General features: G+C 36.3%; 1 protein-coding gene across 2 annotated transcripts in view; it reads left to right on the forward strand.

The window, feature by feature from the left end:
• The window catches only part of LOC115430510 (copine-8), a 151,568-nt gene that overhangs the window by 40,040 nt on the left and 87,571 nt on the right, over positions 1-23,957 (forward strand). For both annotated transcript variants that reach the window (XM_030150569.1, XM_030150570.1), the window contains exons 4-6: positions 1,082-1,185; positions 10,470-10,509; positions 21,601-21,677. In XM_030150569.1, coding sequence (XP_030006429.1) covers positions 1,082-1,185; positions 10,470-10,509; positions 21,601-21,677 — 221 coding nt within the window. The remainder of the gene's footprint in view (positions 1-1,081; positions 1,186-10,469; positions 10,510-21,600; positions 21,678-23,957) is intronic.

The following is a 23,957-nucleotide window of genomic DNA, read 5'->3' on the forward strand; positions in this document are numbered from 1 at the left end:
TACCCCTCTGTCTTGTATTAAATTAAAAAGTGATTGGGTTTCCTGATGTGTCCACACATACCACGATGTGTTTCTTCTTCTTCGTCACTTGTTGTAACGTCCGTCAACATCCGTTTTTTTAATTCACCTGACTCTAGTTGCGAAAAAAGGTCTTTCCATTGCAGTTTTGCATAATATACCATTTGCGCTATGCCTGAAAAACCACCTCTTGCCAGCATAAAAGTTTTTAATTGAAAAATGAGACTTTTGGTGAAATTGTCATTTTCCATTTGGTGAATTTTTATGCACATGGAAAAGTGACTTGTGTCATGTACAACCAAAACAATACTACTACTAATAATAACAATACATCAGTTTTATATAGCACTTTTCTAAGTACTCAAAGACGTCCATCTAAGCTCTACTACTGTCTCATAATAATTCGCATTCCAAGATTTCTCCGTTTTTATAAGATGTCCTGTCTATTAGGCATACTAGTCTTGGTTTATTTTAGTTTCTGTTGAGGACTGTCCATGTTTAAATAGGTGCATTATAAAATAAAGACATTTTGCATTAAATTAGTCTGACTGTGTTAAACCCAACTCTGTGGATCCTTGTAAAACACAAATATTGGTCTTCTTCCACGCGACTGTACTGCAATAACCACACCTTCACAGAAATGAATATTAATGCATGTAAATAAGGGGGCAAATCTAGCAGCCCCAATCATTTCCAGTTATTCACAGCTCTGAGTAGCTCATCATCTACATGCATTATTAATAGACCAAGGTAAATGCCAAACTGGAACCTCACTGACCCCCATTGACTTGACACTTCAGCTGCTCTGCATTCATTACTCTCAAGCTGGACATAATCTTCTGTAGCCAGTTGATTGGTCTCCAGAGGAAAAAAAAAAAAGTTCATTAGTTATTTACATGAGTCACTATTACTCCATAGAGTGCTAGTGAAAACTGTGGCTTCAGTGGAAGGTTTGTTTACTCTTCACAGTATAAAGACAACAGGTGTTTTCTTTTGTAGGAGTGTGTTTGTTGGTTTGTTTCTCATGTGTAATTCTCTGTCACTTCTTTCTTTCTGGGTCTAGTTTGGGAGAACAGAAGTGATTGACAACACGTTAAACCCAGACTTTGTTAGAAAGTTCATTTTGGACTACTTCTTTGAAGAGCGGCAGAATCTCCGGTTTGACCTGTAAGTATGATCTGATCACTTCATATTTGCACCAATGTTGTAACAAGAGATTTTACTTTTGTTTCTGTAAAATTTGCATACCCCAATGTTTCCTACTTTAACTGCAAATGCTGCAAAGACAAGTGGCATTTGGTGAACATTAACCTGTGGCACCCTCTGTTTTTGGAGTATTATTGTTATTTCCAGTGATAGGTTTTTGTTGCATATCCCAAAACTTCTTCTAAGAGTTCATGGAAAAAGAAAATGGCTTTGACATGGTTTCAGTCACATGGCCCTCAGTTTTACACAGATGGACTTTAAGGAGTGATATTTTGCTTTTTTTTTTTTTAAATGGAATTATGCATTTTAAACCATTTCCCTGTGGTCTACATAAACTGTAAATCTATGCTTGGGTCTGAATTCTTCATTAATTCAACTCCACAGGTCCATCTTCAACCCTATTTCTGAGTAATGACACCAGAAAGGTCGTTTTGAGCGCTGGCCCTTTAAATACACATGAACCATTTTACGCCTCACCCCTTCCAGGTTATTGGCTGTGCTGCTCTGTCCCGTTCAACCAACAACTGAACATTTTAGGTATTCAGCTTGAAGTTTGGACATATATTCAGTATGGACTACAACCGCTGCTGCAGACAAACAATTATGTCATACTTGGAGAAATGTTTGTCGGAAGTCTTGACCTTATATGTGCAAATGTTGTGATGTAACTAGTTATAGATGCAACAAATTTAGCCGGAATTAAAACGGGTTGTAGAAATCCACTCCATTTTTACCAAAATGAATATAAAGATATCTTTGCAGCACCTGGAGGGTTCAAATTCAAACTTTTTGAACTATTAGGGCCCAAATACACAAATAAATGAACCAAAAACTAATAAAAGGAGGTTTAGCAAAATATGACCCATTTAAAGGCTGGTATCAAGTGGCTCAGTGCAGTGTAAGTGTGTTGACCTATGTAGAAAAATAAACATCAGAACTTAAACTGTTTTTTCCAACTGTCCTTTTTCCACAAACTTTTTGAAGCTGCCTCGTAGCTGATTTTTTTTTTTTTTTTTTTTTTTTTTTTTTTTTTTTTTTTTTTTTTAGCCCTAGGGTGATTCTAAATCATAAGTTATTAAAGCGTAGTCTAAATGTGTTGTGAGGAAATGTGAGATTTTTTTTAACCTTTCTTTCTTAATCTCATTTGACCTCATTTGGTGCAATATACACTGTTGTTTACTAGGAGAGCATTTTACACATCATTTTATTTACTTGTTATATTTAGGGGTGTAAGAAAATACCGGTTCTGCAATATATTACGATATTTCATTTCATGATACTATATTGATATTTAAATGTACTGTATCGATATTTTTAGGTATTTATTCAAATGCACATATTGTGGAGGTTAAATTTTTTTTTTTCTTTTTTGTTAATATTTTATGTTATTATTTAACACTCTTTTATTAAATAATGTTAGTTCCTTTGTTGGGATTGCACAAAAATAACGTTGTGACGTTAGTTATGAACTAATAGAATATGTACATTTAAACAGGATCTTAAACTGTAATGTCTGTATAATATAATTTAAGTTTTAACACAGGACAATTTTGTGATATAGCATTAGATCCTGTTGTGATCAAATAAAAATGTGTTTAGTATTTGTGCATATTTGTGGTGTAATTCAATTCTTCAAGGAAATAATCATTTGAAAAAAAGAAAAACAAAAAAATTACCTTTTTAACAGTATCATAATATATCGTGATATATCGTATCATGATCCTGGTATTGTGATTTGTCTTGTATTGCCAGATTCTTGCCAATACACTCCCCTAGTTATATTGTTATTGTATCAGGATGAATAAAGTTGTATATTATGTTATGTTATGTTATGTTATGTTATCTTATATTATTTTAAGTTATCTTATGTTGTGGTTTGGTATGGTCTCTTGTCTTGTCTTGTCTTGTCTTGTCTTGTCTTGTCTTGTCTTATCTTATCTTATCTTATCTTATCTTATCTTATCTTATCTTATCTTATCTTATCTTATCTTATCTTATCTTATCTTATCTTATCTTATCTTATCTTATCTTATCTTATCTTATCTTATCTTATCTTATCTTATCTTATCTTATCTTCATGCCAACCCAAGTATAAGGACCAAAGCTGGATTGTCTAATACCAGGAGTATCACTCTGTATTATTCATCATTCATTATGGGAAGTAGCTCTTGTTTGCCTGTTCAACCTCTGACATCAGCTGTAATACTGAGACATGTGGTATTTGCTCTTTGTCTTCATATCACCCACTGCATTGTGTTCTTTTGCATATAGAGATCTAAGATGCTATTAGTGAGACAGATGTATTAATAAGGCATCAGGCTCCCTGTAGGTGAGAAGATTCTCTGTCTCAATTTGCTCTCACATTGCATTTCTCATTGAATTATGTAGGGATTTCAGTGGCTTTATTTTATTAGATCCAGAGTAATTACATTATAATCTATGAACCAGGAAGCCATGCCGACAACTGGGAACTGAAAGTTGCTCAGTGAGGAGAAATGAGTGTTACTTTGTAGGTGTGTTGGTGTGTTGTGAAAGAAGGAAAAGTAAGCAACATTTTTTCCAGATGTCAGAGATGTAAAGTGACCAATGGTGATCTTCTACACATGCTATAGAAATGACCAGTGATAGAAGAATTTTGGAAACGTGGACACAAGCTCTTAAAGGTGGGGTATGAGATCTTAGAAAAATGGTTTGAGCTAGCTATACTCAGTGCCAATGAAAACGCAACACTTGAAGATTCTTATATTTTTTTAAATCGATGAGGATTTTTATTCCATAAGCTCTTTGGAATTAATCACAGGTCATTTCTATACAGTAAAAATAAAAAATCACATCCAAATTTGTTGACAAAAAATAAGGATAAAGAAAGAAACTCAAGGACCCCCAAAAGCAAAAGTCACAAAGCGGTCCCGGAGGTGCTGCAGCTCAATGTAGCAATCCTGCTGTGGCGTGGTCACACGTGCTCGTCCAGGGCGAGGTCTGTCTGCAGTTGAACCAGTTTCTTCATGCCTCTGTTGCATCCTGACTATGGTGGACACATTGCATCCAAAACGGCGCGCCACCTGCCGAGCAGAGATTCCGGCCTCCAGGAGCCCCATAGCATGGCATCTTTGGTCACGTGTCAGTCTAGGCATCGCTGAGTTATTGCAAAGGATTTTGGTGCTTTTCAGCTTGCCTTTATATACAGAGCATGACCACTCCTTAACTGATCACAATTCCTTAAGTTGAGCAGTTCATTGCTGAACAATGAGAAAAACAAGTCTTATGAATGCAGACAAGTTCATTCAAGCGTGACAATAGCTCAACCCGTCTCAGGTTGTTAAGAAATTGTCTGGGATTATCTTATACAGGTGAAACTTAAACATATTGATGCAGCTCAGGAACAATAAAACACATTCAAGTGTTGTGTTTTCATTGGCACTGAGTATACATTTTGAAAACACTCAATTCAAAAGTCCAAACCCCTTTCTTCAAACATCCCCCCGAAGCCACGCCTCCAGAGTACTGGCACGTGCAATACTTGTTCTCGAGGGTTCACGAGCGCTGCACAGCCAACAGTTCGCCCCGCCAACACCCCGACTTACAGAACAGCCCCAGTTCATACCTATCTGGCTAACGTTACATTTCCTAGTGATTTATGTTAGTGACAAAACAGTTTGAACTTTCCATCCTAATATAGCTAATATAGCCAAGCTCTGGCTCTGGCTTCATTTCATGAACAAGTTCTCCAAACCTCTGAGAACGCACAATTCATGCACGAAGAGGGGTACACGCAGAAGGGGGAGGGGGTAGGGACAAATGGCAGTTGAGTTTGATAGACAAATCACTGTTCAATCATTTCGATCGGGCGCTCAAAATGATTGGATGATGTTTTTTCAGTCCTGTTTGTTCCACAGGTGACAACATTTTTTTTTTTTTTTTTTTGTGTTAGAGCATTTAATTAATTGCTTCTAATTGGGGTGTGAAGGAGATTTTAAGCAATATAGTAAAAAATGCTCCAGGAAAACATCTCGCACACCACCTTTAACCCTTTCGTGCATAGCTGTTCTCTTGAATATTTATGGATTTTATTGTTTTAGTTCCACATCAGCCAACACAGTGGATGCTTAAATGCATCATCCCATACACTGCAATTCATACCATTGCTGTAACTTTGCTGTTCTAGATAAACTTGATCTGCAGGAACATGTGTGAGTGTAAATCAGTTCTTTGTTATTGTTATGAGACTGTATTTAACAGGTTTTTTTTTTAAACAAAACTTTTTTTTGCATATTATCTCCATAAAGTGAGTAATAACTAATATTAGAGTATGTTAAAATGTGACAAAACATCAGATTAGCAGCATTTAAATTTTTTTTTTTCATAGTTTTCACACAGTATATCAGTAAATACATGTTTCTTTGCTTCAAAAATTCAATGCATGGAGTTCAGCTGTGTGGATATTTTTGCAATTCCATGAAAAATCGGTTCTTAAAAAAATTCTATCGCAGTGTTTTTTTCATGCCTTAGGTGGAATAAAAACACCAAAACATTTTTGATTTATGCATGAAAGAGTTAATGTGACCTATTATAAGAAATACTTTATCTTACTTGCAAGCACTTCAGTGAAAAAATGTATTTTAATTAACTGGAAATCTGAAAACTCTCGATCAATAAGACACTGAATTAATGAACTTACATCTTACTGCACACCTGAAAAGATATTGGATAATGTGAGAGGGAAACCTGCATCCTTTGAAAAAATCTAGGGCCCCTTCATTGACATTCTGCCCTGTCTGGACTTGGCTGACCATGGTGATGTGAACCTTCTTGGACCAACTTTGAATGTACCCTCTGTAGGTTCCTCTTGTATAATTTCCCCACTGATGTGTTTGCTGTGAGTAATGTATTAATTTATATATAAATGTGTAAAGATGGGTGTAAGTATAAACTACGGTATGTATATAGACTGTGAAGGTATATAAATGTGGGTGGGATGGGGAAAGTTCATGTAATATTTTTGATTTTTATTATTTTTATTTATTTCTTCTTTTCTCTTCTGATGTCCAAAAATCATCCTTGTGTGGTGTATCTGTAAGTTTATACATTTAATCAATCAATCAATCAAATTTTATTTATATAGCACCAAATCATAACAAAAGTTATCTCATGACACTTTACATATCGAGCCAGTCCAAACCAGACTCTCAAGCCAATTAAATGGGTCTTTTCTCACTGTAACGAACTGTAGATGTTTATTAAACACCATAAACATCCTGTAAAAGCTTTCGTTAATATGAACAAATCTTTGAAAAAAGAAGGAGAAGTAATTAGATGTTTATTAAACACTATAAACATCCTGTAAAAGCTTTCATTAATATAAACAAATCTTTGAAAAAACAAAAAAAAGAAGGAGAAGTAAAGAAAAAGAGCTTGTGTGTTCGAAGGTAACTGGTCTTAAAATGTGGTCATTGTTCCAGTCCTGGTGGTAGAGTATGTCTCCTGCCTGCTTTGCATACATGAATTAGTGCTTCAGCTGCTGCTCTGTCACATTCGATCTGTATATTATCATGTCATAGTGGAAGTGTCATGGGGTCACATGGCCAGACCTACTCCAAGATAGAGCCACAGCTGATGGTGTGTGTCTGTGTTGTTATGTGCCTCCCCACATACTGCGCATGGTATGGTGAGAAAGATACATGTGTGGGGTTTAACAGTGGTAACCATAACAACGATATAAAATGATACAGGAATGGACAGATTTCCTTCTGGGAAAGTGAAGTATTTAACCTTTCATTTCAACTCTGCCCACGTGCATCATGCCACTTTACAAACCCATTTACTTTTTTCACTTTTTCACACATGTAGACTGTAAAACTTAATACTCTGCTTTCTGAATAATTTGGAAAAAATGATAAAATATTGAATCATTGAGTACATTTACACACACTACTATTATTTATTCTACTATTATTGTGAGTGTGACATTATTCTGAATTTGTCAGATGTCATGTAAATAGCATATTCCCGTTCGGATATTTTGGATTAGGGTTTTTTCCGAATGGAATGTTTCCTGACTCAGACATGTGAGATATGCCGACATTAGTCATATTTTATGAGGATTCTTGTGCACCCACGTTTGGAATCTAATTTGCACATTTTACTGCAGGTTGCAATAAAGCCCCAATTTACACTTAGCTGAAGAAGCATCCAGAATATCCTCTGTGGTAGAGATTGATGAATCTGAAGAAAACATTTGTGGTTAGAAGGAGAAACGCACTGTTAAACATTATTACAGAAGATTTCAACAGCTTTATTGCACATAGGTAACATTTAACTTTTCTTTTCCAGAAGGTGTTTGAGGGAACAAGAGGTTGGAAAACATTATTTTTAAAGGAGCATGCACAGCTGCATGTAAACAGGGGTCTTACTGGTTTGTTGTTTTTTGAGTCATATAAATAGTTTATTAAGAGTTGTGTCTTTTCAGAATAAAGGCAAAAAAAAAAAAAAAAAATTATGTATTTAAACACAGTCAATGTCAAAAAAATGTTTATGTGCATTTTGTAGTCTAAGTCTGGTTCAAGATTTCATCTTAATACTTCCACCTACCCACGTGGAATAAAAATACACGTTTGAAAATCCATTTTTAGCCGTGGTATTAAGTTTGGTCTTTAACCTTCCACTGAATCACTTCCCGTCGCTGCTACAGTTATAGAATATCTGTTTGGAGGCTGAAACTGGGATACACATGAGGTGGTTTTGTTTTTTTTTCACAGTAGGTGTCATAAGTCACATTTTATTAAATGGATGTCCTTTTTTAAGTAAAACTAGTTACATAAAATTCTGTGGTGACGTGAGTACTTACCCCGTGTGTCTTTCAAACAAGGCTTATGTATGATTTCTATACAGCTGTGAGTGCAGCATAAGACATGTTGAGTGTATTATGTACATGCCTTTTTATTTCTTCAGGCAGCTATTTCAACATATGAATGCCACTATATTTACTGCCTTCAGTGAATTTCTGAATGGAAATGGGGAACAAAAGTGCTGGCTTTTTGCTGGTCTGCCTCTACAGCGTGCGTGTGTGTGTGTGTGCGTGTGTGTGTGTGTGTGTGTGTGTGTGTGTGTGTGTATCACTGTGAGGGAAACATGCTTCATATAAAAATGTGTTTGCACGTGCTCTTGTGGCTTAACAGCTGCTGGTTGGCGCTGCACAGTCTGAAATGATAGTGAGTGAAATCATGTTATTCCCCTCAGGCACATAAAAATTGCGCTGGTGTGAAGGAAGCCCCTGACAGAGGATTGGCTTTCAAATACTATGCCATTTATAAGCTGTTTTTGTTGGAAAATGACAATTTAAGCAAAATTTGATGCGAAAACACCTCCTAGTGGAATATCCTATGAATCGGATCCATCCACTGTACAACGCCATTATTCTGAAGCTTTTGTAAAGCCACTCCTGATTTCTCTGCTGAATTATTACAGAGGTGAAGGGCAATCTGTTTTTAGTGGTGGGTGAAATGACATCAAATTTCAGAGTGAATGCTGTCAGATTGCTTCTTATTCCTTAGAGTGGCCTCTGCACTGGGGAAGGGGCCAAACTGGAACAATTTTTCCTCTCCGCAAGCATTATATTAAAGGTCTTCAGGTGGGATTAAGAGATAGAAGTGGGAATAGCAGTTAAACACCTCTTATGGCCAGTGCTAGCAAGCAGAGATTGAAATACAGCTCTGGAAAAAAATCAGAGACCACTGCAAAATTATCACTTTCTCTGATTTGACCATTTATAGGAATGTGTTTGAGTAAAATGAACATTTTTGTTTTATTCTCTAAACTACCAACAACATTTCTCCTAAATTCCAAATAAAAACATTGTTATTTAGAGCATGTATTTGCAGAACACGACACATGGTCAAAATAAGAAAAAGATGCAGTGTTTTCAGACCTCAAATAATGCAAAGAAAACCAGTTCATATTCATTTGTAAACAACACAATACTAATGTTGGAACTTGGTAAAAGTTCACACATCTGTATTTGGTGGAATAACTCTGATTTTCAGTGACAGCTTTCACATGTCTTGGCTCTCCACCGTTGCTGTTGGATGACTTTATGCAGCTCCTGGCAGAGAAGTTCAAGAAGCTCAGACATGTTCCATGGTTTATGACCATCCATGTTCCTCCAGAAGTTTTCAAAGTGGGTTCAGGTCTGCAGATTGGGCTGGCCATGACAGGGTCTTCATCTGGTGGTCCATCATCCACACCTTTATGGACCTAGCTGAGGCCAGGAGCATTGTCCTGATAGAAAAACCAGTCCTCAGAGTTTGGGAACATTGTCAGAGCAGAAGTCCAGTAGTTTTCAATAGTTATTTATGGATTCCAGTTACTTTTGTGGTACTAATAGCACTGTTTTTGTCTATTGGAAGAAGATAGTGATGGCCACAGTAGTGGTTTTCATACTTCTCCTTCTTAAATAAGACATGAATCGGGTGTTTATTCAGTAGAATAAGGTGTGATTGTGTTGGAATTCAACAGACACAGGAATGGAATGGCTGTCATACATGCACACATGAAATTGCAGTAGTTTCTTAATGTTTTCCAGAGCTGTATATTCTGTCAACCACATCTACAGTCGTGGAAAAAATTATTAGACCATCAAAAGTCATCAAAAACAATGGTTATGCAATCCAGTACTAACTCTTGTGTGTATCATGTGACTAAAACAGACAGAAAAGAAAACATGGAATGCCTAAAAGCACTGTTTTTGAGAAGTAAGAACTGTAAGAACTGAAGTGATTTTGGTTATTATCAAAAAAAACATGGAAAATGGATAGATATCAGCTCTGAAATTAAAGTCTTATGAGTTGTTTTTCTTGTTATCATAATATTTGTCCAAACAAATGTACCTTTAGTTGTACCAGGCATTAAAATAATCAAGGAATTGAAGAAAACAAGGGGTGGTCTAATAATTTTTTCCACAGCAATATATGTTTTGTAACTACCAAACATAGCTCAGTGTTATTTCTCCTGCAGAACTGCTTGCCTTTACAGTTATGTGCGACTGCCAATTAGTCCATTTAGCATCAGTTTCAGGGGGAGGCCTGTCACACTGGGAAATGAAATACTCTGAGCCTCTGGTGGGATCGTTGATGACGGGCTGCTTGGCCCTATTACTGGTTTATCCAATCTAAGATGCCTGTTGTGTTCCCAGCTGAGCTCCACAGCCTTCTCATGCACTGCCTCTCTACTCTCCATCTGTCTTTTTCTAGGTATGATGTTGACTCGAAGAGTGCCAACCTGTCAAAACACGTAAGTTCCGAAACTCATCTTGTTTACTTTTTTTTTTCCCCGCGTGTGTCTGTATTCACATGTACTGCTACACACTTTTTTTTTTTTCTGTTTTAAGAAGTGGGAGTGAATGAGTGTTTGTGTGAGTGTGATTGCTGCCCTTGTTATTACGTCCCATTAGCCTCATTTCAACCACATAATCGAGACTTGCTATTAAAATAAGTGTGTTTATCATCAGCCTGCAGATTATTTAGCACATCAAATAAACACCGATTTCCCTTGTCCACCCTGCTTTTTTTTTTTTATCGATAGCTGTGATTAGCATACTGGTAATTACTAAGAACAATGCACAATTCGGTGTTTGCATTCAGACAATAATAGCAGCGTCCTGCCTTCTGCATCATAAGGATTGTAGGTTAAAGAACAAACACACAAAGCTTGAAGTGCATTTTCAAAGATACTCCATGACTGATATTGAACTTGTATTTAGGCCGGTTGCTTTTGTTATATTTATGGCTTGTTTGCGATCACTGGACCTGGAAATTTGAGATAACACTGGGAACCTACTGTACTTACCTGCTTTGATGACTCATATTCATTCCCTCAGGACAGGGTTCAAGTACAGTAGCAGAATAATGGTCATATATTTGCCTTGAAATCTGGTATCCATTAATTGTAGCCTTTTTAGATATAAAAAGCTTGTTTTTGGGTGCTTCTATGAAAGTGGGGTTTTTTTGGTACCTGGCACTTTGCCAGCTTTTTAGACCCAATAATAAACGAGAAATTTAGACATATTTCCCTCCAGGATGTACCTAATGACGACCTCAGATAAATGCAAAAAACATTATACTCTAGCTTTGAGCCATCTCAAAATTAATGATTTTTTTTTTTTTTTTTTTAATTTTGTGGCCAAAAATAGGACCCAAATTGGGACATGAAAAGCTTCCTAGGTGTCAGTGCATTTTATCTTGAAAACATGGCTGTTAATGGTCTTATATAGACTATAAATAAAAACATGTTAAATTTGATGATCCTGGTGATTTTTTTATCCAGACGTGGATTTTTCATGAATCTCAGTCTCATTACAGGTTTTGTGTGTAACCCATCGTGTCTGCTGGTGTTACATACAGAATCTGTCCATTTAAACACAAATAAATTGTGAATGATTTTGCAACATCGGACATTTTTGTGAAACACTCTGCCTTGCATAATTAGTTTAATTCCCAAAATGTACCTGTGAGAGAATAAAGAGATTAAAAAAAAAAAAATAGTGGCGTGTAATTTTTGTGTCCTTTTTACTGTGTTACATGCAGATTTTATTATTAAATAGAATGTAAAATAATATAAAAATATATTTTATCTGAATTGTAGTTTCTCTTTTATCTCAGTAAATATTTATTTTTAGAATGGACCAAAAGTGCTTCCAAACTTGCTTCATAACATTAGTCTCCATCTGGTTTGAATTTTTAGCCCCTCTGTCCTGTTTTTAGGGACCAGCATCCTTTTGTATTTAAATATGTGTGGCAGCCCTTGTATCAAATGTTATCTGAAAGCTGTTCACACAACTGAACTGTTTTATGTGAACATGTGAAAATCTGTCTGACTGTAATCTTATGTGCACATGTTTATTTGCAGAAAACCAGCTTTTCAGTGGTATCTGAGACATGTTTATGCAGGTGTTTGCTGTGTAATGGCCAGCTCTGACCTGACTCATCTCTGGTCTGGATTATATGGACAGTTTTATAGTTTTTTTGCAGGCTTATCTCACTACGACACGGAAAATTAAATGTGTAACCTCATATTTTCCCTTTGTCCGGAAGTTTCACCACTTACAGAGACATGCTGCTAAATATATTAGAGGATTCGTATCTGTGTGTCTCTGTGACATGGAGTGAAATGCAGCTATCCCAGGGCGACGGTCATATCTCTTATCTTTGTTTTGCTTTTATGGCCCGGCCTGACAGGTTTACCTACATAGATTACATGACAAACACACATTTACGTCATCACACGTCACAAGCAAAGTTTGTTGTCAGGAGTAAAACAATAAGATAGGGAACCAGGTACTTAGAGTTTATAATATATGGTCAAAATCAGGATTTAATAATTATCACGTAGTTAAAAGACATTTGATTTTCTGTGGTCTGTGACCACAACATGTAAGGTGGATAATTATAGTACAGCACTGCAAAAGATTACTGTCTTTTTCCTTTTTTGTGAATCTTTTTTTTGCATGTTTGTAAGCTTTGACATCAAAACTTTAGGTATTTAAAGGAGTGATATTTAACTTTTTTAAATGGAATTCTGCATTTTATAACATTTCCCTGTGGTCTGCATAAACTGTAAATGCTATGCTTGGGTCTTCATTAATTCAACTCCACAGGTCCATCTTCAACCCTATTTTTGAATAATGACATGAAAAATGTAGTTTTGAGCGCTGGCCCTTTAAATGCACATGACCCCACCCCCTTCTGGGTTGTGGGCTGTGCTGCTCTGTCCCATTCAGCCACTTGTGTTTGTTAATACAACCAACAACTGAACATTTTAGTTAATCAGCTCGAAGTTTGGACATATTTTCAGTATGGACTACTACCGCTGCTGCTCATAAACAGTTGTGTCATACTCAGAGAAATGTTCGTCGGAAGTCTTGACCTTATATGTGCAAATGTCGTGATGTAACTAGTTTTAGATTATTAAGCAGGAATTCAAATGGGTATTAGAAATCCACTCGATTTTTCCCAAAATGTATATAAAGACATCTTTGCAGCACCTGGAGGGTTCAAATTCAAACTTCATGAACTATTAGGGTCCAAATACACAAATAAATGAACCAAAGACTAATAAAAGTGGGTTTACCAAAATATGACCCCTTTAAGTATCATCTGCATCTATAAAACATGAGGAATCTAAGTGAGAGTTCATACAAAAAAGTATAGAAGTATAGTTCATTTCATCCCCTCTTGAATATAAAACAAAACTATGCTTTTTTTTTTAAATAAAAAGTGAGAGAACATCAATATTGAAAATAACTGGATTAGAAAAAGTGAGAGAATGTCTTGATGTGAAGAAGAAACAGTAAGATAGACAATAAAATCTTATTAAAGGTGAATATTGAAAACATATTAAAGCTTAATTTTATACAAGATTTTGTTATTTTAACAGTTTATTGTCTTTGTAAATCTGTAACTGTACCAGTAAAATTTGTTTGTCAGCAACTACATGAAATTAAGTGAAGTAACATTAAACCAGTGGTTCTTAACCTGGGTTCGATCGAACCCTAAGGGTTCGGTGGGTCAGTCTCAGGGGTTCGGCGGAGGTCCAGACACACACTCGACTCATTAGTGGGGTGTGTGTGTCGGGCTAGGTCCGTGTATGTAAACAAACGGCTTCGGAGACTCTTTCTCTGATTGACATCCAATATACGCGGTGTATTGTTGTTGCTTATAGCACTACAACGCATCCGGAAGTGTTTATAATCTCTTCCACTCGTCTGACGATGAATTATTTGAGTATTTTCCACATTGTTATGACTTTTGCTACTTCCTGTTAACCACGGAGGCAGCCATGTGTAGCGTTTGTTTACATTTTTCGGTCACCGCACTGGTCAGTTCCAATCATGTGACAATCGACGCAAAGGCAACAGCAGAAGTCACACTGATTTGCAGTAAATATTCATTATTATTGTAGCCTGATGGAAATTAGGTGATGGGTGTGTGTTAAAATGTTAAAAATAATAAATAGCATAAATACAATAAGTTCATTATTGGAATACATAAGGTTAAAAATTAAATTAAAACCATTTCAGTGTGGTAGTATTAAAAAAGGTCATGTCTTTGTGAAAAGGTATGTAATTTGTTGTGAGTTCATGCACTGTATTGGTTTTGTTCTTTGAGCACAGTGATGTTAATGCACGGTTCATTTTGTGCACCAGTAAAACATATACCTGTGTCTTGAATTTGAAAAAAATCATATTTTATGTTTTAATAAAGAAGGGTTCGGTGAATGCGCATATGAAACTGGTGGGGTTCAGTACCTCCAACAAGGTTAAGAACCACTGCATTAAACATAACAGTAAACATTCAGCACATTTACCCATAAATACATCATCCTCTCTGCGTTTTTTATCAATGTGTCACCTTTTTTAAATTTTCCTTGTCTATTTTTAGTCTGTTCTTCACATCAAGGCCTTTTATATTGTACTAATGTTCTTTCACTTTCTATACATCTTCATTTCAGTTTCCTTTCACACTTTACCCCACCCCCCCCACCCTGCCTCACTTTCTTAAAATCAATAATCTCATACAAGAAGAGACTGAGATGTTTGCTCAGAGGCAGAATGCCTTGATGCAGGTCTCTGGGGGGAAAAGCCAGAAGCCCAATCCATTAGATGGTGTTTTAACATGGGAACTGCAGGCTGCAGGAACACCTGGGAACAGGCTGAGTACCAGTGTGGAAGAACGAGCAAAAGGTAGAGTGGTTCTGTACAGGCAGGGTGGGTTTGTCGCTTTAGATAGATGCTGAGCTAATCCCACATCCAGTAAATGTATTTTTATACATCCTAGAATTACATCACAAATAAAAGGTCACTGAGCAACATTCAGGAATCTACACTTTAATTTATGACTCTTAACATGAAAACACCCCCTAATTCCAGTGAATATCATAATAAGGGTGTCCACGGGTCATTAAAAAGCATTAAAAGTCATTAAATAGATTTTCTGAAAATTAAGGCCTTAAATGGGATTAAAAAGCATTAAATTCGATGTCCAGAGCCATTGAAAAATTAAATACTCTTGATGGGGAAAAACAAACATTGTCATTCTTGATTTATTTGAATTATATAAGCATTTAATAATTTTGATTGGAAGTATATTATGATGATTGACAGGCGGAACCCTTTAATTGTCTGTTGTTTATGGCCGGTATACAAAGTCACAACACTGGATGTTTGGAATGCAACGTGCTGTGAGCGTGTTCATGCTGTGGTGAAAGAGCGGAGGGAATATTAGCAAATGTGGGAAAAATGGGAAAATGCAGGTTTCAGCAGAAGTGGTTGGAGGAGGAACGATTCAGAACCTGATTAAAGCCTGTGGATGGTAAACTGTGTGTGTATTTGTAGGTAGGTAGAGAGACAGACAGACAGACAGACAGACAGACATAGATAGATAGATGCAGTTGGACATGGGCTTTAAATTTGTTTAAAGTGGCATTAAAAAGCATTAAATTAGATTTGCTGGTACCGGCAGAAACCCTGAAAATGCAAAGATACATATGTGTGGAGACATGTGAGACTTATATTAACCTGTTAGTGGGCACAATATGAGCCATGTAAAGACCTTAGATTTGGAGCAGAAAGTGAGAAAACGCTCACAAAGAACGAGTAATTTTAGGTGTTTTTGTCTTCTTCAACATAAAATTAATCTGCAGCACAATTAGGGCTTTATCGTTATCAGCCTCCATTATTTTTATAATGTCCTCTTAAGATCAACTGCAATTATGGAAAAATGCTTCTAAGTAATGTTACGGGCAACACCATGAATGTGTACTCTGCACTTGTGGTTATTGCATTTAGCGAGCATTATGTTTTTACTGGAGTTTGTCTGTTTGTGTTCTCAGTTTTGGACAAATCGTCCTGATATGCAGTGTATATATATATACACACACATATATATACATATATATATATATATATATATATATATATATATATATATATATATATATATATATATATATATATATATATATAGTTTTTTTTGTTTGTTTGTTTGTTTTTTTTCCTGAAATTTCCATTTGTAAAATTTTAAAAATATATCTTGGTCAAAACTCATCTGATCTGATTCTCACTCTATTCCCTAGAGGTAGACCAATATATCGTCCGGGCGATATATCGGGCAGATATGTTGATTTTTTTTTTTCAATATCTGCTATTGGCCTTCATTTTTTTTTTTTTTTTTTTTTTTTTTTTTTGAAAGCTGATATTTGATCAGTTGTAAAAATGTTATAAGATATTTGATCGGGCACCTGTGCGGGCAGCACTTGAAGTTCAATAAATGTTAAAAGACTACTATGTGTACGTGTATTAATAATTTCATTTATATTGCTGCATAAAACTCTTAATTATCTGAGTGTTTCAGTTGTATTTTATGGTCAATGTGCTTTAAAAAAATTAAATAAAAAAATCAACCTTAAATATCAGCCTCAAAAATCAGCTGTAGATATCGGCCATCAGCTGACCAAACTTTTTAAAATCGGCATCAACATTGGCCTTAGAAAAACCAATATCAGTTGACCTCTACTATTCTCATTCTTCACTCTGCAAACATACAATTTTCATTTGATGCTTTTAATATGAAAACACCTCCAAATCCCCTACAGTTACATACTCTAAAGATACCTCATTTAAAATAGGAAAGAGATGTGTCCAAAATCACTCAGTAATAATAGTTGTAACCCCAAGCACAGAGTGCATGTTCATTAGTCAGAAACCTTTTGCCATAATTGCAGCTACTCTGAAGACTACATCATAAACTAATGGAGGCTGATAATGTTAAGGTCCTCCGAGTAGTTCATTCCTAAACAACTGTAGAAACATCTGTAATTGCTTTACTTTGCAGGAGCTTTTTTTTTCCAGTCAAATATCCTTAACCTCCTAAGACCCAGGAAATGTCAGCAGAGTACAAGCTTTTTTTTGTTTTTTTTATTAAATAACTGCCTATATTGGAAACATCATGATGTAACAGTTTTTCAGATGCAGTTTTTAAATTTTTATGGAATGTCCTTTGTGGTGGACAGTTTTCTTGTCTTTTTTTTTTGTATAAAGTTGTGAAACTCTTGTCCACAAATGTAAACAGAAAACCCATAGCTGGGTCTTAGGAGGTTAAAGGAGTCATGCTGTGTCTCTTTAACATGTTAATGTAAGTCTGACGTCTCCACGGTGGGTATTTTAAGTACATGTACACTCCTGGTTCAGTCGTTTTTCCATTCAGGCTGTTTTTTGTGCATGTTTCTTTAAATATAAATGAGTTACTGCTGACCGTTGAGCTTTCCTGTTAGTGTCATCATGGAGAAACCTTGTCAGAGTGTTAGAGCAGTGTGTTGGAATGGTTCTGGTGTTTCTGGACGACTGACTGACTGAGGATGGTGACTGTTTAGTTGTGAATTTACAAATATAGAGATTTGCAAATGGGTTGTTTTAAGGATCTGACGGGGCTGTGTTTTTTCTCCATGGAGCCTTTTTTTTTTTTTTTTACACTTCAAACATTATTATTATTAGAGCTGTAGAAGTTTTTACAATGGAAAAAGAAACAAAAAAACCTACTTTCCATAATCTATACCTATCATTTATAGAGTATTTAATGTGTATTGTGTCTGCTTACTGCTTACTTTCATGCTGAACTCCATGTTTATTTATAAAACCTAACTGAATAGAGCTAAATCCTCACGCAATCCACTGGACACAGCCTTCTCTCCGATGGACCTCCTGCTGGCAACAGTCAGAGTTGCTAGGAGATTTGTAAGTTAACTGCATAGGCTTTATATCACAGACGGGAAGAAAATCATGAAAAGAATTGCAACACGTCTGCAAAACCATGGCCAGTGAAATACACATCATTCTGTAGACTTGGTAAACACAAAGAGGTGCATTTGATCAATTTGAGCAATGGAGCAAAAAGAATCTATATCATAATACTGGAGGGTCTCAGAACGTCTGCATATGTGTGTGTGTGTGTGTGTGTGTGTGTGTGTGTGTGTGTGTGTGTGTGTGTGTGTGTGTGTGTGTCTGCACAGTTCTGAGAAATTGATTTGTTTTTTAACTGGCCAGTCTGGTACCTACAGTTGAGGAAGATGAAGAAAGTAGAATATTGCAGTGTCCAGTATTCCCATTTTAAACATGACATGACATATGACCACTTGCTATGAACATGTCAAGCTTGTTTTTTCCTTCACTGTCCACAAAATGATGAGTCAGAGATATTAGGGCCAAAAATAGGACCAAAATTGGGACGTGAAAAGCTACCTAGGTGTCAGTGCATTTGATCTGAAAACATGACTGATTGGTTGATTGATGGATGTATTTATTTCGAACGTGAATGTCAAACAGAAGAAAATAAATAAACAAAACACTTAAACAAAAGACATATAATGCATATTCGAAAAGGAGTGAGAAGAAGTACAACTTATAAACTCCCACCCCTTCTCCTTATATAATTAATAACAATAATAACCTTCCTCGTCTAATCATATCTATACACTATGCCATAATATGACTGATACTTACTAGTAAATAATTAGGTTTCTGGCCTTATATTATTATGAACAAATATAATATGATTTACATAAACACATAATACAATAACACATATATGTAAATACATATTCATACACAGATCTATAAACACATATACACCTACATACATACATACACACACACACCTATACATACATTTACACACACTTACCACGTACTTGTACATCTTTAGAACACCCAGTGATCCCCAAGCCCTCCCTCATCCCTGTACCTCTGAAAAATTGTGTCTTTGTACCTCTTTCTAAATTCTTTCATGCTTGGACATTGCTTTAACTCTATATTGAATCTGTTCCACAGTCTCACCCCGCTGACAGAAACACAAATACCCTTCCTAGTCGTGCGTATTAAGGGAATTTTAAATGACTATAAATGGTCTTATATACCGCTATAATTAAAGACACTGTGTTAAATTTGAGGATCCTAGTGGTTTTTTCTAATCCAGACCTGTGGGTTTTTCATGAATCTCAAGTCTCATTCCAAGATTTTGTGTGTAACCCATTGTGTCCACTGATGTTACATGCGGAACCTGCCCAGTTAAACACAAATAAATCATGAATGATTTTGCAGCAGTGGTCATTTTTCTGAAACACTCCGCCTTGCACAATGAGTCCGATTCCCAAAATGTATCTGTGAGAGAATAAAGACATACTCCAAAAAATATTAGTGCATAATCTGTGTCCTTTTGATCGTGTTACATGCAGATTTTTGTATTAAATTTAATGTAAAATAATATAAAAATGTGTTTTATCTGAAAAATAGTTTCTCTTTTATCTCAGTAAATATTTATTTTTAGAATAGACCCAAAGTGCTTCTAAACTTACTTCATAACATTAGTCTACATCTGGTTTAAATTTTTATATGACTGACTGTCTACCTTCTCTTTAAGGAATACTTTGTCCAAGTAGCCTCCTTTTTACTGTTTAAGGTAAAATGTGTATACAGGAGGAGTTGGGACGAAGCCAATCAATTCGTTAGTTAGTTAACCTAACATGAGGAAAGACTAAAGTTATATAAGCTTTGAGAATTCTTCTGTTGGTCAGACAGCAGGGGGTAAGGCTTTGGACGATTACGGTCTGTTGTCTCAATATTTCTTGCATATGTAAACTAGAAAAGCACTCACGCAGACCTCCCCCACCAAAATTTATCACCACCAAAATTGAATAATTTGTTCCTTATACCATTATCAGCAGTTCCTGAGAATTTCATCTAAAACCGTCTTTAACTTTTTGAGTTACCTTGCTAACAGACAGACAGACAAAACATTACCTCAGCCGTTACACTTGGTGGAGGTAAAAATATATCTGCTTAACCCCAGTTCAGTGACTTTTTGTGTTCGTTTCAAAATTGTGTCCAGAATGCTAGAATCTTCCATGATGAGGAATAGTCCCATCTCCACATTAGATGACTCGGCAAATTGATAGGACCAATATTTTGAGAGATATTAGTCATTTTGGAATACAATAGCCGTACAATCACTTTGCGTTGCCCATGACAGTTGATGGGAAGCGCAGTACCATGCTGCATGATGGGAAATGAAATGAAAAACAGGATGCATTTACTCACTTCAGTCCCTAGATATCGTATTAATGACCTGTGGTTCCCCATGGGTCAATGCGCTGGTCCATTACATGATGTTTAATTGTGAAGAGAAGGATGAGGATGCCTGCTTGTTCATTATTTCAGTTGTGCATTTCTGCAGATCACACAAGTCAGTGTTTATTTTGTTACAAAGACATGCATTTAATTGGTTAGTCTAAATTGCCCATAGGTGTGAATGGTAATTGGTGATTGGTTGTTTGTTACCTCTGCCTCTGTACTGAGATCACTTTGCTTTGTGTGTTTGCGTGCGTGTGTGTTTGCATGTTTGTTTGTTAGCGAGATAACTCAAAAAGTTATGGAGGGATTTTCATGAAATTTTCAGGAAATGTTGATACTGGCACAAGGAAGAAATTATTAAATTTTGGTGGTGATCGGGGTGGGGGTGGGGGGGCTTGCTCTCTTTCTTGTGCCAGTATCAACATTTCCTGAAAATTTCATGAAAATCCCTCCATAACTTTTTGAGTTATCTTGCTAACAAACAAACAAACACACATGCACGCACAGGAGGCAGATCTGTCTTGGCGGAGGTCTGCGCTCTCCGAGTGCTTTTCTTGTTTCTGTATGTTGGCCCTGTGATGAACTGGTGACACATCCAAGGTGAACTCCGCTTTCACCCACTGGTAGCTGAGATAGGTTCCAGCACCCCTGTGACTCTCAAGGACAAAGTGGTTCAGAAGACAAATGAAAGATTTTAGATGATCACAAATAAAAGAGTCAAACTCTGCTGTACATACATGATTGTGTACAGTGGAGATCGGATATGCAAGTGAAGTAACAATTACCTAAACATGATTCTGATAGAGACGGACATCACATTATTGCCCTTTCTTTCAATATGCCATGTCCCACCTCCTGCCTTTCTGTCAGTATAACCTGAAAGTTGAATTATATAGTCGGCAAAAGATGGAAATTTAATTTACCCACAAAATGCCTAGGGAGCTGAGTGAGGCAGGTGTTAGGGCTGGTGGGAGGAAGGCTCAATACTCGTGCCAGAAAGATCTGTCAGGAGGGACTGTGGAGGTGTTTGAAAGGTTTTGGTCTATAGGGTGACACTGTAGGGATCAGGGAGGGGCTTCTTATTAGTGCTTTATGGCTGTGAGTAATTATATATCCACTATCTAATTGTTTGTAATTCATGTGTGTTTTATTTTGTATGCTCTGCTGCCTGAGATATTCTAAAATGCTTCCTCCTATTTCTGCAGGATTTTCTGGGCCAGGCCTACTGCACCCTTGGAGAAGTGGTTGGATCTTTGGGCAGTCGCTTAGAGAAATCTCTAGGGTGAGTAGACGTCCTCAAAAAGGAGAATTTTGAGATTTCAGCAATTGTCTCAACAGTGGTGACAGTTGGCACAGTTAGAATCAAATGGTACAGCTGTCAGGGATGATTTCCCTTGTGTATCAGGGCAGAGCGTTTCTGCATGTTCACAGCTGCAGTTGCTCACAAAGACTGTTCTCTCTCTGCCATAGTTGTAGTGTTTACAGTGGGGGTAATAAGAGTTGACTATAACTAAACCAAGACCAAAGCTAGAGTGTAATAAGAGGGACACTGGATAGACACTCAAGGCAACCAAGTGTCTGATAATTACACAAGAAATACACCTGATTATATTTCTATTTTTTTTTTTTATATCTGAATATATATCAATATTTGAAATTCAACTGAAACTAGTACCCTGAAACATATAATTTGTGCAAAGGTACTATATTTATATTTACAGCTATTATGTGAAAAATGTGGTCTGATACTTTACAAGCTTCACTTAAGACCCATTCATACAGAAATAGTGTCACCTGTGGACCTTGGGTAATTTTTAGTGTAGTTACAATTTATAAATAATAAATATATCATATAATAATCTCTATTATAAAAGCCACGTGGCCTTTGTGTGCTGTGTGTGTGTGTCTGGGGATTCACACAAAATCTGCACAGAGCTGACTGCTGCAGATTGGCATACTTATGTATTTTTGGTCAATGAACAGACTAGCAAAAACAGCAAGTTGATAGGACCAATATTTTGGGAGATATTAGTAATTTTGGAATACAATAGCCTTACAATTATGTTGCTATGGCCAGAACACTTTGGCAGTGACTGCTGGACAACTGTGGTACAGCATGCACGAATACACAACAGCATAAGAACTACCACATCTAGAACCCGTGGATCCCCGCGGGTCAACGAGCTAGTTTTTATATGATGATTAAATAATCATTTTAAGAATATTTGATAGAATGAATAAATGAAGAAAATAATACATTAATCGTTTATAATATAACAGGTCAACTGTAGTCTTAATCACATGCAAATCTGTCTGTAATCTGTAAATTAAAAATTCCATCCCAAATGATCACAGATAGTATTAGTCCTGTGTGAACTAGAACTTCTGCAATTTGGAACCTTTTTTATCTGTGCATTCATTCTGTCTCGTTGAGGCCTATGGAGCCTGGTGATGATAAATTAACATTTTAAAAGTGTTCTGGGTGGAATTCAGTATGAATATCCATGAATAGACCAAACTTAAATCTTTAAGGAAAACAACATGTTTGAAGATGAGATGGATGACATGCATGACAGTGGATTATAAGGAATATAGTTTTGAATTATTCAGTTATCTGTATGTGGTGATCCTGTCCTTAACATCAGACCTGGGGTCGATAAAGTAAAAAACTGTAGTTATCCCATGCCAATGTGGCACATGAAACACACACACATAAGGGGGTCATTTCTAAATTGCCAAATGTCCATAGGTTGTACTAGTCCTGTATAAACTTACTGCACCCTTCCTTCATTCCTTCATTCCATGCTCCCAGTTATCTCAGTCACCTTTGCATTGAATAACTGACACTTGTTTCCTTTTGCTCACCTTTATGAAGGATAAGCTCCTTGTTATTTAGGTTGGAAAATAATATTACAGAGAAGTTGTTAATGTTGATAGTTTAGATGGCACACAGTCAATTTGGGAACATCCCCACAGTCCTGAGCAGTCCACTTTATCTGAGACTGACATTTATTGATTCCATGAGGTCTTCAGACTGATCTCTATGACTTCAACACTAGTTCAACATGTCAACACATTATTTTTTATCTATTATTTTTATTTTGATTCCATTGTACCATTTCACATGCCATTTTCAGCAGACATTGGTATAACTCCAAGGGTTCACACAGGTGAAGACAGCTGAACCTTCCAGTGCACACAGGACTGCAGTGACAGGATGTGTACCGCTGCATTGGAACTGAGTTGAATAGAATACGTGCTGACATGTCTAAAACTTGTTTTCCTCCACTACACGGTGGAGGTTTACCACATGTGAGTTTTGTCAGCAGAAAACAGGTCAACGAGGAAAAAGTCAGTTGCTTACAAACAACTGAAAAGGGGCATTCTGTGGGGAACCATTTATGGTTTTCTGCAGAAACAGCTTTGTGTTACTACACACTTTTTTACACTTGTACAGTGTACGGTATTTGTCACTATTTCTTGTAAATAATAACTTATTGTGTCTGTGAAGACTATTGACTGCACTCATTAGTTGTTTTGTTTTTGTCTTTTCTTTGTCTTT

This window comes from Sphaeramia orbicularis, chromosome 12 (genome assembly GCF_902148855.1).
Source record: "Sphaeramia orbicularis chromosome 12, fSphaOr1.1, whole genome shotgun sequence".
Lineage (NCBI taxonomy): Eukaryota > Metazoa > Chordata > Actinopteri > Kurtiformes > Apogonidae > Sphaeramia > Sphaeramia orbicularis.